This window comes from Prinia subflava, chromosome 1 (assembly GCF_021018805.1).
Source record: "Prinia subflava isolate CZ2003 ecotype Zambia chromosome 1, Cam_Psub_1.2, whole genome shotgun sequence".
Classification (NCBI taxonomy): Eukaryota; Metazoa; Chordata; class Aves; order Passeriformes; family Cisticolidae; genus Prinia; species Prinia subflava.
In genome coordinates this window covers 105,840,843-105,860,035 of record NC_086247.1, presented here as the reverse complement: position 1 = coordinate 105,860,035, position 19,193 = coordinate 105,840,843, and the positions used below count along the sequence as shown (strand labels likewise).

General features: G+C 39.2%; 1 protein-coding gene across 1 annotated transcript in view; it reads left to right on the top strand.

Moving 5' to 3' along the window:
• The window catches only part of TRANK1 (tetratricopeptide repeat and ankyrin repeat containing 1), a 51,486-nt gene extending 32,883 nt beyond the window's left edge, over nucleotides 1-18,603 (top strand). The window contains exons 16-24 of the mRNA XM_063406415.1: nucleotides 2,313-2,453; nucleotides 3,129-3,285; nucleotides 4,143-4,231; nucleotides 8,200-8,303; nucleotides 9,889-10,021; nucleotides 10,901-11,046; nucleotides 12,025-15,101; nucleotides 16,703-16,804; nucleotides 17,745-18,603. Coding sequence (XP_063262485.1) covers nucleotides 2,313-2,453; nucleotides 3,129-3,285; nucleotides 4,143-4,231; nucleotides 8,200-8,303; nucleotides 9,889-10,021; nucleotides 10,901-11,046; nucleotides 12,025-15,101; nucleotides 16,703-16,804; nucleotides 17,745-17,857 — 4,062 coding nt within the window. The 3' untranslated portion in view covers nucleotides 17,858-18,603. The remainder of the gene's footprint in view (nucleotides 1-2,312; nucleotides 2,454-3,128; nucleotides 3,286-4,142; nucleotides 4,232-8,199; nucleotides 8,304-9,888; nucleotides 10,022-10,900; nucleotides 11,047-12,024; nucleotides 15,102-16,702; nucleotides 16,805-17,744) is intronic.
• The last annotated feature ends 590 nt before the right edge of the window (nucleotides 18,604-19,193 follow it).

Genomic DNA, 19,193 nt, shown 5'->3' with positions numbered 1-19,193 from the left:
GTGAATGTTATGTGATAGGGGCAGAAGGAGGGAGCGTGAGGTAAATACTGGCTGTCGTGGTAGATTTCTCAAAGTTGATTTGTTTCTGGTGATGCAAGTTGCAATCAGAAAAAAAACAAGCCATTTATAAAAATTTAGCAGAATCAGTTTAGCAGAGTTGAGTTGTGTAGAGCATTTTAGCTTAGACTAATGTATGTCAGGCCTGGAGAACTGTTTTCATACAATTCTTCCGTGTTCCTGTGAGTCACGAGTAATTGAGTTGATCTGAGCAGCCAAATAAGCAGGCAAGAAGGCAGTTCACCCTGAGGTTTTCTAATTTAGAAAAGCTGAATCTGTGAACTGTTGTAAACACAGCAGTGTGGCCGTGTGCACTTTGTAAAGTGTTGGATTTTCTTATTATTTGTCTTGAAAATGAGATTTTAGAATAGTCTTGTTTCAGGGAGCAGACGTGATTGAAAAATCTAGAAGGCAAAAAAACCAAGCCCACAAAACCCAGCAAGCTCTTGACCAAACTGATACCTTTAGCTGGTTGTCATGTTACAATCTATGACAGGCTTAGGAATGTCTTCATTTGAAATTTTAACTTCAAAATACATTTTGCAGGAAAGGTTTCCTGCTTTTTTCCCCCTGTGGGAAGACAGCTAACTTGTTTTGTGTTGCTCAAAGCTCAGAAATACATAGACTGTAAAAATGTTGTTTCAGCCTTATTGTGAGTATTTTTTGTTTTGTTCCTGAAACTTGGCAATATTTAATCACATTTCAATTAAATACCAAAAGGGAAAAATGAACATAACTTAGAATATATTCATAATTTTAAAGTAACCAGTTTTGCAGGGGGATCAGGAATCTGCAGAGTGATGTGGTCAGGAGCTGGCATTTCATGGCATGAGAGTGCACAGCACTGATCTGCTGCCACACTTAACTTACAGTTAGGAGTGTCTTTGCATATTTATAGACATCTTTCACATGTCTCTGTGTTGGAGTCCAATATTTTCTGACCATGCTTTTTTTAGACTTTCCCCATGAGTGGGTTTTTTTGCTCACCTCTGAGTGTTCTTACAAGAGGAGGTGTTGGCAGGTGCCATTCCACCCCCTGGCTGAGACCAGCACTAGCAGTTACTGGTGTTCAACACGAAGCTTAATACATTCATCACATGAATGACCAGCTAGATCTTTTCTGGGAACCCTGAGGATGAGAATATATGCCAGCATGGGATATGTGTGGGTCCAGCTCAGTGATCTTGTCAGTCTTGTAGAGACAAGGAGACTTAGTGGCTGCCCATCCTAACCTGCAGGCCAAGATCTCTCCAACGTGCCTGAGGTAGTAGATTTTAGTATGACAAATTGCAGCTTGTGAGTGTTACCCCACCACCATTTACCTTTGATTCTGCCCCAAGCTGGCAGGGAGCTGCCTGGTCCAGCAATCAGCACACTCCCCCCTCAGTGAGTTTGCCTGTTGTGGTGTTGGTGGTTTGTAGGAAAATCCTCATCCCTAGGACTAAACCTTGACCCTCCTCCATGGTGAAGGTAACCTGATTTCCTCCACAGAGGGATCACTGTAAGGGCGTTTACGTGAAAATGTATTGTCCACCCAAGGAAGTTTTCATGTTTAATATCAAAATACTTATTTGCTATATTGAGCATTGCATATGATTTGTATCTAGAAGAATGATACAGAAGGATCCTGAAATCCCAAGGCAAGCATAATATAACAGTGGCAATATACATTGGAATCACGATACAGGTGTGATTCCCATTAGTGCTCCCTGCATATATATATATATATATATATATATATATATATATATATATGAAAAAATAAAATGTATGTATGTATGTATTCCCGTTAGCTTCTCCATCATGATGCTAGCCACCCTCAGTCCCTGGGAAGTATTATGCAGCTTGTAGCCAGCTCAAGCTGGTTGCACTCTTAAAGGTTTGGTTTGTTTGCTCCTCAGATTTTCCTGGGTCTGTTGGGCTGTGGCACATCTTTGCTTTTGCCTGGGCAGCTCAGGAAGGTGTAACTCTGTACTAGCTGTTTTAGGGAAAGTTGTTTATATGCTTTGATGACCACCTGGTACAGACAAATATCTCAAGCAAAGGCTGTGTTGACATGAAGTTCAGCTTTCTCATTGAAAATTGCTGATTATTCTTTACATTCTTGCCTGAGATAATTTCCTACCACAGTCCTCTCCTCTGAGCCTTCTTCACTTGTAGGAATGAACAGGCCACACCATACAACCTTATCTTGTGCATATGTAGGCAGTAGTGGTTAGTACATACACATAAACCTTATTCTCTTGATCTTTCAGGCTAGCAAAGAATGGAAGATAATTTCTTCTTATAGTCCTGATCTGAATGTGCAAGTGGGAAGCAACTTGCTAATTGAAGTGCCATTAGAGGATGCCACTGGTATGCAGGAAAAGACTCCATTTAATGTAGAAATGTACAAGGTGAGTTTTTTGTAACATTGGGAATAAGAAGGACAAATTAAATTCTTAAAAGTAAGGAAACTTCTTAAATCCTTTCATCCTGTTAGTTCCATGTTTATGAAGGTTGCTTTACCTTTTATAGTTGTTTACATTTGTATAATATAATATAAATATAATGCAATATAATACTGATTTTAAAAGATAAGAGATTGTTTGCAAATGTAATTTGACTAGAGAACAAAACCCATGTCATAGACTTTTGGGTATATTTACAGAACAACTGTGGTTAGAGCAAACAGCAATTGAGCTTTCCAATATACATTATTCCTGTCTGGTTTCTGGTTGGTGTCACTACCTGGAAATTAAGGAAGTTGCTTAGAATCTGGTGAGTCAGATATTTTCAGGACTGTATAGTAAGTTAATAATTATATGTGCAAGTGATTAGCAGGAAAATAGCCTGTCATACCCGCAGCTGATTGGTAGTAGTAGTGTCTTGTAAGTTAGCTGGACAATGGCTTACATAATTAAAATCACATATTTAATATTTAGACTGGCTTACTTAAAAGCACTTCCTTACTTGTTATTCATTCTGTATAAATTCTCTGTTTTCTTACAACTGCAGAGTCAGTTTCTTTTTAACAATTTAGCTCATCTGCCATTTCATTTATTTAATTCAATTTTTTTGTTCTGCTTCAGATGCTGAATGGAGAACTCAAGCAATTGTACACTGCAATTACAAGAGCCAGAGTCAATCTTTGGATCTTTGATGAAGACCGTGATAAACGGGCTCCAGCTTTTAAGTATTTCATCAAAAGAAAATTGGTTAAAGTTGTCAAAACAGATGAAAAGAAAGGTACTGTGGTCCTAAAACTTTCTTAAAAGACTGTCAAACAGTCAAAACTCGTGTTTTCTTGCTTTTAGGCTGTGTAATAAAGAAGGTGAAATGCCTTGGTCCTTCTAACACTATGCATTGATAACTGCCCTGCAAATTTCCACTTATTTCAGTGGGTCTTAATTCTTTTGTCTCTAAAGATGAGTTGTATATGTTAAAGTTTAATGCTAGTTCACTAGTTCAGGTTTTCTTGCTGTCACAGGAGAAGAGTCAGTGATCCCTCAGACAGATCTGATCTTGTAATTAGTTTATTGAGTTCTAACCAGTGAATTCAGATATGTAAAATGGTTCATTAAGTATGGATGGATTGGTGGTCAATACTCTACTTTTTACATAGACTTGCTATACCTGTCTTAAATATTACACACATGCAAAAATATCATCTACCAGCCCATTGATGTCTGGTGTTGAGTAAGGGATCCCTCAGCCTTGAGGAGTGACCTTAAGAGGTGTTCCTACATAAAGGGAGATCAGGTCACTGCCACTCAGCCAGTTACCATGGAGAGAGCTCAATGGACCCTGATGGCTGCAGATATTTATGGCTTAAAGTGGTCGATTTTTAGTCAGATTTTCTGCTGTGTTAATGCAGTTTCAGCCACTTACCAGCCCAGTCTCCAGCCAAACTTTGTGGATTTTTGTATTCTCACTGGTAGCTTCACATAACAGTATTACCACACTTGACTCATAGTTACTATTGCTGGAGTAAGCACAGATATAGAGCTTGGAACATTGTGAGATAATGCTTAGTTTTGGTACGTGATAAGTGGTTTCTGTGGTTTATCCATTCTAACATAAAATGGTCACCCCTGCCCTTATAGACTTAGATGACAGCATGTTTGCTAAAACTTCAACTCCAGAAGAATGGATTGCACAGGGAGACTACTATGCCAAACACCAGTTCTGGGAGGTAGGAACATCTGTTTATTTGAAATAAGGATTCTTGCTTATTCTGAAACCTTTTCTTTTCTCTGTATCTGTAAAACCATCTGTAAACCTTCAGTTGCTCTGTAGCAGTCTGCCTTAGTTTGTGGTTTGTAGCTGTGTGTCTACTTGTAAATGACTTACAAGAAGTGAGCAGGGAGAGCCAGCCTTTTGTTTGTAATCTTAAATTCACTGCCCAGAAATTTGCAGTCCCATGAGGGAAATTACATTTTAATGCACACAAATGAAAGACAGTTGGAAAAACAATTATTAGCATCAATTAGAGTTGATTGATATGTGTGAATCTAAACCATGTTCTTGACAGTATCATTGCACATACTGTAGAGAAATAAAAGCATTTCTTGGAAGTGCATTAATTTGGATAGGAAAATGGTGGTTTCATTCCCTTTCTTTTAAAGAACATAGAGATTTTTATAGTCTTGTTTCCTAGCTTCCTAGTTAATACAGTCCAGATATGGGATAACAGTTAAAGGGATCGAAGCAAAGCTCAGCCAGGATGAAATATCATCAATGAAATAATCTACAGGGAGATAAGGGATATCTCTAAGTCAAATGCTCTTGTCCTTATGGGCGATTTTAACTTCCCAGACATCAGCTGAGAAAATCATACAGTGAACACAAACCAGGAAATTTCTGGAGCAAGTTGAAGATAACTTCTGGATGCAAGTACTAGGGGAGCTGACTAATGAGAGGTGACCTCCTAAATGTGTTTGTAAACAGAGAGGTGTTTGTGAGTAAAGTGGGGATTCATGTCTTGGTCACAGTGACCACAAAGTAACCGAGTTTCAAGTGGTTGGCCGTAGAAGAAAAAGTCATGCAAACCTTTGGATATGGGGAGAGCAGACATGTGCTGTGGAAGGAGCTAATTAGTAAGGGCCCTTGGGAATTCATGAATGATATTCTGAAAAATGCAGAAGCAGGAATTTCCAAAAGATCAGAAGTCAAGCATCTGGGGCAAAGTCTGGCTTGGCTGAACAGGCATCTTCTTCTTGAACTTAGGGGAAAAGGGAAAGTGTGTGGACATTGTGACCAAGGGGAGGTGATGCAGGAGGAGGAGAACAGAGATGCTGTTTGTCACTGTAGGGAGAAAATTCATGTGGCCAAAGCTCTAGCAGAGTTCAAACTATCCAGCACCGTGAAGGACAACAAAAAGGTCATTTTAAAACACATTAACAGCAAAAGAAGGATTGGACATAACATTGGTCCATTACTTGATGAGATCATTTGCCTCACAAATAGGGACATAGGCAAAGGAGAGTTTAATGCTTTCTTCATCTCTGTCTTAAACACTGATGATTTGCTGGAAGATTGTGACTTGGGGGATGATAAACTCCCAGCTGACGCTGCACTGGTTTGAGACTTGCTGCTGCAGCTGGATGCACATAAATCTATTGGGTTTGGTGAGATTCATTCCAGATACTGAATGAGCTGGCCCATTTTACTGGGAGGTCCCTTTCCATTATTTTTCAGAGGTCTTGGGTGTCTGGAAAGGTCCCAGTCAATTGGAAGCTGGCAAATGTCCCAGTTTTCAAGAAGGGTAAAAAGGAAGACCCTGGTAATTACAAGCCTTTCAGTCTCACTTTGGTGCCTGGTAAAATTATGGAGAAGATTGTTCTGGGAGTTACTGAAAATAACATTTGAGCAGCAATACAGTCATTAGTCATAGGCAGCATGGGTTCACTGTGGGAAACTCCTACTTAAACAGCTCAATTACCTTTTATGACAAGGTCACTCTGCTGACCAAGAGAAGTCAATAGATGTGGTATATTTCAGTTTTAGCAAAGATTTTAATAGTTTCTCTCACAGTCGCTCTTTATTCTGGATGGAATGTTGAGCACACAGCTAGACAAGTCCATAATACATCAGGGGAGAAACTGCTTGGCAAGTCAGGCTCAAAGAGTTATAGTAAATGGGGTTATATCGAGCTGATGTTCTGTCACTGGCTGGATTCCCCAGTGGTCAATTTAAGACCGAGTGCGCTTTAATGTTTTTATAAATAATTTGGACACAGGAATAGAGTGTACATCAAATATGTTTGCCAATAATACTAAACTAGGAGGGCACTAGATTGGGAGGAGCTGTTGATTCCCTCGAGGGCAGAGAGACCCTGCAGAGAGACCTTGACAACCTAGTGGGTTATCACCAACTGTAGGAAGTTTAACAAGGCCGAGTGCCAGATTCTGCACCCAGGATGGAGCACTCCTGGCTATACATTAAAATTAGGGAATGAGAGGCTGGAGTGCAGCCCCATAAAAAGGGATCTGGGGGTTGGGTTGGTGGCAAGTTGAATATGAGCCAGCAGTGTGCCCCAACAATCAAAAAGGCAAACGGTGTCCTGAGTGCATCAAATACAGCATTGTGAGCCAGTCAAGGGAGGTGATTGTCCTGCTCTGCTCTGTGCTGGTGCAGACTCACCTGGAGTACTTTGTGCAGTTTTGGGCACCACAACATAAGAAGGGCATCAGACTATTAGATAGTGTGTCTAGAGGAAGGTGACCAAGATGATGAAAAGTCGTAGAATCATAGAATGGTTTGATTTTGAAGAGACCCCAAGAATCGTCCAGTCCCAACCCCCCTGCCACTGCCACGGACAGCTCTAGAGGACACTTCTTCAGAAAAGCAGCTGAAGTCGCTTGTCTTGTTCAGCTTCGAGGAGAGATGGCTGAGGGGTAACCTCATCACAGTCTACAATTTCCTCAAGGGGAGGTCCTGATCTCTTCTCTCTGGTTACCAGTGATAGGACATGGGGAAATGGAATGAAGTTGGATCAGAAGATCAGATTTGACAGAGAAAAGGGCTCCTCACTGAGAAGGTGGTCTGCCACAGGCCCCCCTGGAAAGTGGTCATGGCATTCAGGCATGAGTTCAGAGTTCAAGAAGTGTCTGGATGACATTCTTAGTTGTGTGGGTTTGTTTTAGGTAGTCCTGCAGGGAGCAGTAAGCTGGCCTCTCTTAACTGAATAAGTCCCTTTCAATTTGAGATGTTCTGTGATTCTATGAAGTAAAACTTTAGGTACTTTTTGGATCATGGCAGAGGGAAAGCTTCTGTGCTTTGCAGGTAACAACATAAAATTCTTTGAATGGAAAATAAATATTTATAACAAGGCAAAACCCCAAAATCATGAGCTGCCACTGTACCGATAGTCCTAATCTTCCCTTGCAAATAAAAGGCAATATTCTAAATGGACAGAAAACAGTTTAAGTAAAAAACCCACACAGCTAAAAAAACCGTCTTAAAATCTGAAATATATTAGCTACATTATCTGCAAATCTGTTTTCTTTATAACCCTGATCTTTGCTAATCAATGCTACCTTAAGATGTCATTGTCTGGTGACTTTGGCAGTTCTAAGAGTGGCTTGCCATGTGCAATTTCCAAACAGAAGCAACATTAAATTAATGGATAAAGTAAAGAAATCAAGGTTTTGCAGAATAAACAGGGTGACAACGAAGCAGACCTTGCTAGGAGCATGGTAACTCCCAGTGTTTCTGTTTAGTTTTCACAGAAAGAGCCCAGTATGATAAAAGTGTTGAGTAAATGTTCCTTGCTTTTTGATTTCATTTTGCACACATGGGTCTTCCTCACTTCTAGTAATATGTTGTGGATGCCCAGTCACTTACCAGTTAATGGTTTAGGCTATCATTCAAATTGCATATGCCGTTTGTTCTATCAGCTTACCAGGAATTCTCTTTCACTGCTTCCATGTACAGTGTTGTAATTAATATTCTAATTTAGGTAGTCACACATGGACTGACTTAAAAGCTTTTGTTTTTGTCCTAAAAATACACCACAATGTTCTACCTTTTCATTTCTCCAGGCACCCTGCCAGTCTTTCTGCTTTCCATTCCAGTGACTGTAAAATTAAGTACTGCTTTAATGTGATAAGCCACGGGCTGGATGCACATCTGTGAATACTGTGTGTGATTTCACCCCAGGTGGCTGCCAAATGTTACCAAAAGGGAGGAGCAGCTGAGAAGTCAAAACTGGCCCTGACACACGACGCTGTTCTCAAAGTGCACGCGAAGAAAAGCAGCCCAAGGTAGGTGTCAGTGCAGCTGAGCAAGTGTCACTCTGTGGTGACACTCCAGACCCCTCGGGGCTGTGCAGGGTGAGATTCACACCGCACCTGTGGGACCAGACCAGACACACCCGAGAGCAGTGCAGGAGAGGGGTCTTTGTGTTTGTGGTTGGCAAAAGAGATTTAACAGATCAGAAGGTCTAGCACTAGAGGATCCAGAGCATTGCTCCCTCTGGGCAGTGGTGGAAGGGGTGTCCAAGTGAAAAGCCCTTGCAAGGGCTCACTGGTTGTGTGAGAGAAAAGCAACAGGATTTGCATTACGTCAAGAGGCTTTAAAATCCTGAGATACAGATCGGAGAACATACGCCATCAGCAGTGCTCACCTTCAGTTAATCCCACTGCATATTTACTCAACAAAGGAGAAGGAATGGTGGTGTGCAATGGGGAAGAAAAGCTGCTAGCAAAAAGTGAGCTTCAGGGTAAAATTAGTGTTACAGTCAATTTAAACTAAACAAGCAGAACCAGATCTGAACCAACGGATAGTTTTAAAGGAACAGATTTTGAGATGAATCATTTAGTTCATGACTTCAGCTGTGTAAAATAGCTTTCGAATTTGACAGGGGAGAGAGTTTGCAGTTTCCTGAAGAGGCTTAGAAACTCTTTGGGACTCATCTCAAATAAGACAAGAAAAATATTAATGGAGAAGGAACTAGAACAAAGTGAATCAGTTCCTGTTCATGGTGGGGAGACCAGAAGCTAGCAATGACAGCAGAATGGGAAAGGAATGACTAGATCAGAGGAAGCTCAAGGCATGCAAGGGAGATGAGAGAAGATCTGAAGAAATGCTGTTACTGGAGTTAGTTGAGATTTTATCTTTTTTAATTACCAGCTTTACATTAGCAGCTCTAGTTAGAAGTATAAGGATGCTCATAAAATTTCATGATTATAGAGAAATGGTTGATGAGACTGATAAAAGTTTTTCTCAGTTTACTGTGTTTGTCAACAGCATAAAATTTGAGGAGAAGGAATTTGGTGTATTAGGATATTTTAAGTTGACAGAACATATGTAATAATAAATCTGCCTAAGTGGAAATATTTTTTTTAATAGAAGTATTAATGCAGGTGTAAAAAGCTTAAGTAAGATTTTCTATATGAAATGCTCTGTACAGTTTTGATTCTCCAGGCTTGAGTATTGTGAATTCAATCTAGATCGTTCTGTGGTGATACCAGGAGAGCTGGGATTGTTCAGTCATACAAAGCAAGGGCTGAGAACATGTTTGCTTGTATCTCTAATGACACTGGCATTAAACAGCAGAAAGGAGAGAACAAGCCAAGAAAACAGAAGCAGTACAAAATCACAGTACTGTACATTAGTTAAAAAAAAACCCTCAAAAGAATCTTTTGACTGCCAGAGCTATCAGATTTTGGAACAGACTTCTGGACAGAGCAGTGTCAGCCCAAAATATAATTAATTGTAAGATTATAACTCATCAGGTAATGTATAAAGAGTAATGTGTGATGTCAGTGTTGGTTGGATTCAGTGACAGCTCACATGATCCTAAACTTAATTTGGATATTAGTGGTAATTTTCTCTTACTTTCCACAGGGAAAAACAGATGGAATATATGACATTGGCTAAAACTTACTTGGAATGTGGAGAACCAAAACTATCACTAAAATGTCTGATTCAATCAAAGGAGTTCCGTCTTTGTGCAGAATTGTGTAAAAAATTAGGAAAGGTATTAAATACTCACCTTAAGACTTTCCTTTTCCTACAGCTTTTTTTCCTCTCATATTACTCAGAAATTAATAGTATCTTTTTGTGTTATGGTAATAGCTAAACTTTTGAACAGCCCAGTTTATAGAGCTAAACAAGCTCTTTAAGATGGGCTGTTCAAAAGGAATAATTTGTCAGAGATAAGGCAGAAGAGGAATGAAGTGGAGAATGATGCAATTATGCAGGCTGGCTTTATTTCTTTGGCTTTCTTCAAATGTCATTATCAGTCATTTGCAGTCAAAAATTAGTGAATGACTGATGTCATGAAAATTAAGCTGTTGCTTCATTCAGTACTCTGATGAAACTTCATTGATGACAGCCATCTAAATGGAACCGTAAAACTTGAAAGGGTTAAAGTAGTGTGCTAACAATGTGTAATATTTTTTTTCAGTGAATTTCCACCAAAAGAATGGAATGTAAAGTGATGGTTTCTGAATATTTGAAGTTTAAGATACAACATTAGGGTTCTCATTCTGCATCTATAACTGTTTTAATTTAGTACTATTCATTCTGAGAAATCTGTAAATCAGCAGAAGCATGTGTAGTGTTTTCTAACAACAGGCAGAGCTTGGTGGATAAATTATTTTGAAAATCCTATATAATACTTCTCATTTTATACTCCAGTTTTTCAGACATAAATATTTTGACTTTTTTAAAACAATCTCTTCAGTTTTAGTGATGGTTGCTTTAATATGTATTTGATTTTATTCAGATACTTTAATTACATTTTATTAAAGTGTACTTCTTTATGAGACACATGATGGAACTACAGGATTTATTCCATTCATGTATTTTGACTGTTTACAGCACTTCAGTTTCATTATTGACTTCTGCATTGCAGATGAAAGATGCTGCAGTTTACTATCAGAAAAGCCAGTGCTACAAAGAAGCATCTGAATGTTATGAACTAATTGAGGAGTTTGATCTGGCCATTAAAATGTATTGTCAGGAAGAACTCTATGAAGAAGCAGCAAAGGCGGTTGAAAGGTATGTCTTGCAAGATGGTATTGGAATATATTTCTCTTGCATTTCTAAACTCCATATAATGCAGCTGGCTCACTGAAAAATTTTCAGAAATCCTTTGTGATGTACCTTTAGTAACAGCAACTGCTTTTCTGAATGATTAAAGCTTCTTTATTGTGTAGAGATTGTGCGATTAAAAAGTTCGAGCATTAAAGTGACTTTACCAACAAACAAGTTTTTAAATCATCTCTCCCAAAACATCCATGGAAATTTGTCAGCATAGACTCAAAAAATCTGGACTGCTACGTTTATCATGAGAAAGATGATAACAAAAAGCTAATGATAATTTACTCATCCCACAGGAAAAAGTTACTCATTCTCAGCATGCAGGAGAGAATATTTCACAAAACTGGCATAGGGGATACCTCAATCATTTTACATCAGCCATTAATAATTAATTACTGAACATTCTAAAGTGCATGTTATGAAAGATGCAACCAGGCATTTTGCTCACTCAATAAGCTACAAAGCATATGCAGATACATACAGCAGGCTTGAAAGAATTCTCTCTACACTGACAAGTTAATGTAAATTTTACAGAATATTGTATATATTGACCCGTGGAGAATTCACTGAAATTAATATATTTTTATAAATAGAACATTTATGCTGATAAAGTGCATTTAAGTTATTTGTACATTGATTTGACAGTGTGGAGAATGCTTCACTAATGCTGTAAACCTTGTGATCTTGTTTGTACCAAAAGTTTTAATAATCTTGATTCCGACAGCCTCATGTTGTGTAATTAGTTTCTTTCTGTAGATCTTTTAAGATGGTGTGATTCTCTTTTGCCTGACAGGTATATCACCTGAAACCGTCAGCCTTCTTGAAGGAAAGGCTTCTAGGAGAAACTATGTGTTAAATGTTTTCGTTTATATTGCAGTGCTTTTTTTGTCTGGATTTGTCATCTGTGGCAGTAAATTGATGTCTCTATTATTTCAGATATGAAGATATGTTGAATGCAAAAGGACAAATGGCATCCAAACTCTCCTGTACAGCTAATCAGTTGTATTTGGAAGCAGCTGCAAAGTACCTGAGTATGAACAGGACTGAGGAAATGATGCAAGTCCTCTCAAAACTCGATGTAGAGGATCAGCTTGAATTTCTGAAGTCTCGTGGATGTTTGCACCAAACAGCAGACTTACTGAAAAGGAAGGATCGCCAGGAGGAGGCTGCAAAGTTAATGAAGCAACACGGGTTTGCTCTGGAAGCAGCCAACCTCACGGCTGTGAAAGAGTTTCGCGCGTCGTGTCTGCTTGCTGAAGCACGTGCCAGGCTGAGTCGTGGTTCAGAATTACACCTGGGGAACGTGGAGAGCATCCTAAGAGAAGCCCTTGAGCTTTGTGAACAAACTGGGCAGAAGTCTGGCGTTGCTGAGGCTGTGTTTTTGCAGGGAGCTCTGAAAGGAGACTACATGAAGCTGAGCAATGCGTACTGTCAGTTCCTATCTCTGAATCATTCTGCTGGTGCAGTCGAAGCTCTCTTTGCATTATGTCACTGCAGCACTCCTAGCCAGAACATCCTCTTCATGGCAACACGTGGCTTGATGGCTCTTCTGAGTCTTGTTAGCGGTCTGAAGAAAGCAGCCACCAATGTGGAGAAAGACATGGTGAAGTTATGCTTTGCTTATTTTGGGATTGTCCCAATGGGTGACAGTTGCCAGGTGTCTCAAAATGAAGCTGAACCCATTATCAAGTTTTTGTTGGACAAGCCAAGTCTGAAAGAGAGGAAGGCAAAAGGTGATTTCTCAGTAAGCACAGAGAAAGTAAAATCAGCTTTGAAGCAGCACTTGTTAAGCAGGTTGTGCTTTATCACCCATGAGTTACTGAGCAGGAAGTACCCTGATGTTTGTATGAAGTTCATTGCTGGATTGAACTGTGAAGATAAAACCTGTGAGGGTTACCACAGGCCCTTGTTGCGTCATGAAGCAAAGACAATATTTCAGTGTAAAATGCACGTGGTGGCAATAAATGGACTGTTGTTGGAAGCAACATGCACTTTCCCTAAAGAGCTACTGAATCAGTGCAAAAGCTTTGAGGACATTTTGACTTCAGACAAATATGCATCATGTAAAGACCTCCTAGGAATGTTTTTTCCTAATCATTTTCATTTGAGAATACTGTCTGAGAACCCAAAGGCATGCAAAGAAATATTGCAATTCAGTAGTGTTATTTCCAAACCTTGTAGAGAGATGTTGAAGAAGTACATCACATTTAAGTTTAATAATGAAAACATTGCAGCCAGAAGAGAATCAACTGACTTGTGGTTATGTGCCATGAAGGTCCTTATCTTATCTTCAGGATATCCTGAAGAATTTGAGAAACTCCTTCTTAAAGAAGAGGATAATTATAACAAAGAGCTAATGTTTGCTTTGGCAAAGGCAAAAAGTTCCTCAAAGAGTACAGGCCAGGGAGAAAAGACCAAAGGAATAGAGGGCAGACATGGTATGTTGCTACCTGACAAAAATGCCGAAAATGCAGGAAGAACACACTTGTGCTTCATTCGACTTCTTGAAAATTCGCTTGAGCAATTCTATGTTCATAAGAACCCGGAAAACTGTAAAAGATTTTTTTTCCGTTTCATGAATGTCCTGATCAAGAAATGCACAAGATACCTGATTCCAAGCATAGGGAATACGGTGATGTTGCTGGAATTCCAGTATATTCTGTGTTGTGCTGTCCTGATGCGTCTCTCCAAGAGCATTACTCTCTGCCTTCCAAAGAGTTACATTGCTCTCCTTCATTACTGGGAGTTTTTGTTCAGACACAAGGACCATTACAAAGAACTTAAGGACACATTTTCTATTATACAGGAGTATAGACCAAAGGACACAAATGTGGCTGTATACCGTTTCAGATCTCATCTCTCTTACCTGGCAGAGGTCTTGTGTGGTGTTCATGGAAGGTTCAATGTCCTCCTGGATGCATTTGAGGATCCTGACTGCATAACCTCAGGGGAGGCTGAGCGGACAGTGGTGCTGTGCTTAGTGATGTTACTGAATGCTGACCAGGTGCAGAGTTCTAAAGACAAATCCCTCTTACGCCACCTATTCCCTGGAATCAAGGTGATGCTGGAATCCATGAGGAAAGACACTCCCTCTAAAGTGCCTGAAAGATTGCTGAGGGTCGTGGGGCAAGTGGGTGATGCTACACATGTAAGAGAAGTGGCTGCAGGCCTGCAAGAGCTGCTGACAGAGCGTGATGAAGAGCACTTGGTTGACTGCCACTGGAAGTGGGACACTGCCTACACTCAGGGCCATCCACCCATACGGGGCATCCAGTATGAGCGTGTAAACCTTGACAGATTTGTAACCTCTTTAGATCAAACAGGGTATGATTATGAGCTGGAAGAGGAGTTTGAAGAGGCTCATTTCTTAGAGGACCAGAAGGATCCCCTGGAAGTCATTGCACTCAGCAAGCAACAGAAGCAAGAGCAGAAAGCATCTGCTCTACGCCAGCTGTATCGTGTGTTCCATTTCATTTCCCTATATGTGAAGTGGAAAAGGAAGGCCCGCTCTGGAGTTCATCCTGTTGCAATGAAAGAAGAGGAATTTTTATCAGAGATATTCAAAAGAGCAGATATTGACCAAACCCAGTGTGACCTCTGTGGAGTCAGATTCATCCAAAGCTCTGAGAACTATTTCAGCCGGTCAGAAAGCATGGAGGCAGACACCTCTGAACCTCTGACACCAACAGAGAACAGTGGGGAAGAAAAGTTGCATGCAGAAGGAAATGCAATTTCTGTGGCCAGTGAGGCCTGTATGGAGCACAGAAACACAGAAGAGCACACAAACAACCATGCTGCCTACAGATGCTATGCTGAGTTTTTCAGAAGAAGGATAGATCCGATAATACATGATGGACTGGAAGTAGTGGAGGCCATTACAGGAAGGGATTACACCCGAGACCATTTAGCATATAAGGAAGGTTCCAACTTACGCCAGGGGAAAATCAAAGAGAATATTAAAAAAATTTCACATGCAGTAGAGGAAATCTATGAGAAAAAAGCCTGGGCTAAAGGTAGGACCTTTCCAGTTTTCTTAAAACAATTTAATATGTCATTTTTTGGCCAAACCGCTAGAACTGGCAAAAGCTTAGTGTGGTCAAGAGAAAGGTATTTTAGGTAGCTGAGGAAAAGAAGAATGAGAGAGCTGGAAATACTGAAAATGTATTCTAAATACTTCCAACTCAATGAATTACATAGTAGAGGTAAAGTGAATAGTAGTGAAATTTTGTAGATAGTAAAGTGAATTTTAATCACATGGTCAGATGAACTGTGTTCTTTGAACTTACAGTTTTAGACAGTTTTAAAGCAACTTTGCAGTTTTACTGACAGGTCATCTTTACTAATTTTTCTATTATTCCTACTGTTTCCTTTTTACTTCTGCTAGCCACAGTAATGTAGGGGTAGCCTGGTAGGAGTACTTGGAGTCCTTGACTAAGGATATTTCTGATTATTCTGCCCTTGAACTTGTAATTTTGCTAGGGCTGAGTAAAAGTGGATACTTAACCACAAATCTGTGGTGTGTCAGGTACTCAAAGGCAACACTGGTATTAAAAAGTTTAGTAAATTATGGTGCTTGAGATACATATTTTGATATTAGATTTTTTTCCCCCTTGTATGCTTCTGGTATTATTCTATGCTGATTTTTTCAAGCAAAATTGAATTAGAGAATGAGTGGTCTAGAAGCAAAATTGTTTAGTATACTTGCTTTGGGAAAGTGACAACTTAAATCTTAACATTGTTACTGGCTTCAGTCTTTAGAAATCCACCAATCCTGTCAAGTTGTCATTTTGGCTTTGATGTCTGACAGTAGTGAATAACTGTAGTATTTGATATGTTCATCAGCTCTGATCAGTGAAGCACGTTAAATTTGTTACTAAATTCAGTGAAATATGTTAAATTTGTAACTAAAACTGTAACACAATTCAGGTTGTGCTCTTCACCTGTAAGCCTGATCCTTACTTCTGGTGGAAAGTTTTGCATATAGATGAGGTCCATGAAGTTTAGCTTATTGTTTACTTGGCTTCATGCTCAGTGAACCACAATAGTGATGAATAGGATGGATATAGTAGGCTTAATTAGGTAATAGTGGATTTTTTAATGACACTTGCTTGGTGAATGTTACCTTGTTCTTCTACTCAGTGAAAATATATAGAGAAATTCTTTGTCTCTGAGATTACTTTTCCCTCTCTTTATAACAGGCATTTTTCAAGTTCTTGATGGTGCAGTTCAGCAAAGGCTGCAGCATTTTCGGTCCATGTTTTGCTTTGATTTATATCATTTCAGAGAGATAATTAAAGTCAGGAAGTTTATAACCCAGAAATAAAGTAGAATGTTTTCAGGATTCAGGTGTAACTCAGAAAGGGCAGCACAAGGATGGAGAACTTCTGCTCTGATAGTGCTGGTAATGTTGATTAGAATGTTGATTAGATGATGTAATACATCATCTTCATCTACTATAGTAATTACCTCCCACATGAGATCACTGGTGACCACGACTTCTGGGTTTGCAGCATTGTTGTCCCACATGTGTAACTTCATTTTGTGCTTGACTTTTAGCTTCTGTCCATTTCTCGGCTAGGTGTTCTCACAGAGTGTTAATTGTGCTCCATTTCAGCTGAAGAAGTAATAACCACACATGCCAACAAATTGGTTTGCACCATTGATGATGCTCGAAAGTGGCTGAAGCAAATGGACTCTCACAGGATAACAGAAGAAGGTATGTTTTAGAGTTGCACAGCTTTCTGTACCCTCTGCTGTTCAGCAGTGGTCTCTAAGCATCACTTCAGTCTCCCACTCAGCAGCGTTGTGAATGTTCACTGACCTTTGAGAGGCACTCCCATAGTAGGGGCACTTTGGAAAACATGAGATGAGCAGGCTTTCCTCAGTGGCTCTTCAAAGCAGAGCAGCTGGTTGCAGGGTGGCCAGAGTGGAGCCAGCCTTCTCCCTGGCCCTCCGGGATCCCAGCCTGGTAAAGGATGCTTGTGTTTGTTTCTTTTATTTTCACTTCCATTTCTCTTGGTTTCCTACAAGAAGTAGCACACAGTGATACAGGGTATTGCTCCACAGATCTCTGAGGGCAAGTTTAAGACTTCATTGTGACTCCCTGAATGTTCATGTTTATTTAGGTGGTGGGATTGCAACAGTTGCAGAAATAGGCAGCAATTAAGTGATTAGATTTACAAAATGGACTATATATAAAGCATTCAAGTAGCTCAATTTTAGAAAAATAGGTTGTGGTAAAACCTTGTGTTGCCTCTTCCTGTTCCAGCAGATACAGTTAATAGGAGTGGGGGTGTTCTTGTAGTCTCAAAAGCAACCTTATAGTCTGTCTTGGAAGTCAGCAGGGAAATGTAGTGTCTGCTGAAACTGAATCTTGAGAGAGAGATGAGACAGACTTCTTAGAAAAGTCAAAGGAAGGAACAATAGAAAGAGATTTTCAGTGTGAAAATTAATTACTAGTGCTTAGCGGTTGCTGCATTGTTGCAGAGCTCTTAAGCACGTTGTCATATTAAGCTAAATACTTCTTAAACATGATTATGCACATATGAAGGTATATCGCTGACATATAAAATAGCAATGACATAGCTTGTCATGCTGTTAGGAGAAAAAGGTGTTGGGGTTTTCCATTCTTCATTAATTTATTGTTTTTAATATAGGCTTGGTGCACGATAAAGACTTGGAAAATGAAGAAGAAGATGCAATTATGGCTTTTGAAGAACTTGTCCATAAAAAACGCTCAAGGAAAAAAGGAAGACATGGGAAACTATAATTTGAAAAATTACTTCAGATGGCTATTTTATCTTCTTAACAATCTATGTTTAGAATCAAATATTTTTAAAATAAATAGACAAGTGGGGTGAGAAATCAGAAGAGTCTGAAAAAAAAGAGCAACTTATGCTGTGTTTTGTTTTTTTTTTTTTTTTTATGCTTATATTGTGTCAGAGTAATTACCTATGTTATGATAATGTAATTGTTAAAACCTATGACTGGACCAATTTCCTTTCAAACCTATGTGATGGCTTAAAAGTAACAAAAGCCAAAGAAATAAGCAAGTAGAAAAAAATATTAATGTTCGGACTTATCTCAGGGGTATTTTTCTACTCAGTCTTTTTTTCTTCTTCCTTTTAAACTTGCATCATCATTCTTCTGAGGTGGAATCCTCAGAAAAATAGATTGATAATTTCTCTGATTGTAAGAGTCTTGGTATGTTTAGAACTTTTTTAGTCTTCAAGTGAGATATTTACAGTATCCCTCTTTTCTATTTTTATAGACAAGAAATCTCTAAACATATTCATATGTCTGACAGTATATATTCTTCTGATTAGATGGGTATGAAAGTTAGAGATTGTTTTTTATTTGATAAAGTTTTGATATAAACTTCTACCTGTATCTATTGAAAAATGGATAATCTTAATTTTAAAGAATGTTACACATTTTAAGTGCTTTGTAAGGTTTAATTGATACATTTTTGTAATGCATAATGTTTTTATAAAACCGTAAAAATTTTAAAAATCACTTGATCTTGTCTTATTTTTTGAATGCTTTCTGTAAGCTGTATTTGACTGCATGAGTGAGATTTGTAAATTGGGTCTAGAGTATCAGCTCGTTCTGATGGGATCTCAGTGTGTCCAGCATACTGTAGTGTCCTGGTTTTGGCTGGGATAGAGTTAATTTCTTCTTAGTAGGTGGTATAGTGCTGTTTATTTGAGTTCAGGATCAGAATAATGTTGACACTGATGTTTTTGGTTGTTGCTGAGCAGTGCTTATGGTATTGTCAAGGACTTTTTGGTTTCCCATGCTGTGCTAGAAAGCAGGTGCACAAGAAGCTGAGAGGGAGTATGGCCAGGACAGCTGACCCCAGCTGGCCAAAGGGACATCCCATAGCATAAAACATCTTCTCAGCACATAAACTGGGAGGAGGTGGACAGGAGGAGGGGCAGATCACTGCTGGGGAGAGGCTGATCATCGGTCAGGAGAGAGCAGTTGTGTTGTGCATCACTGTTCTTCTTGGGTTTTATTCCACCCTCTCTTTTTTAATCTACTTTTTCGTTAAAATTATTATTATTATTATTGTCATTATTAGTGCATTTGACTTAATTTCAGTT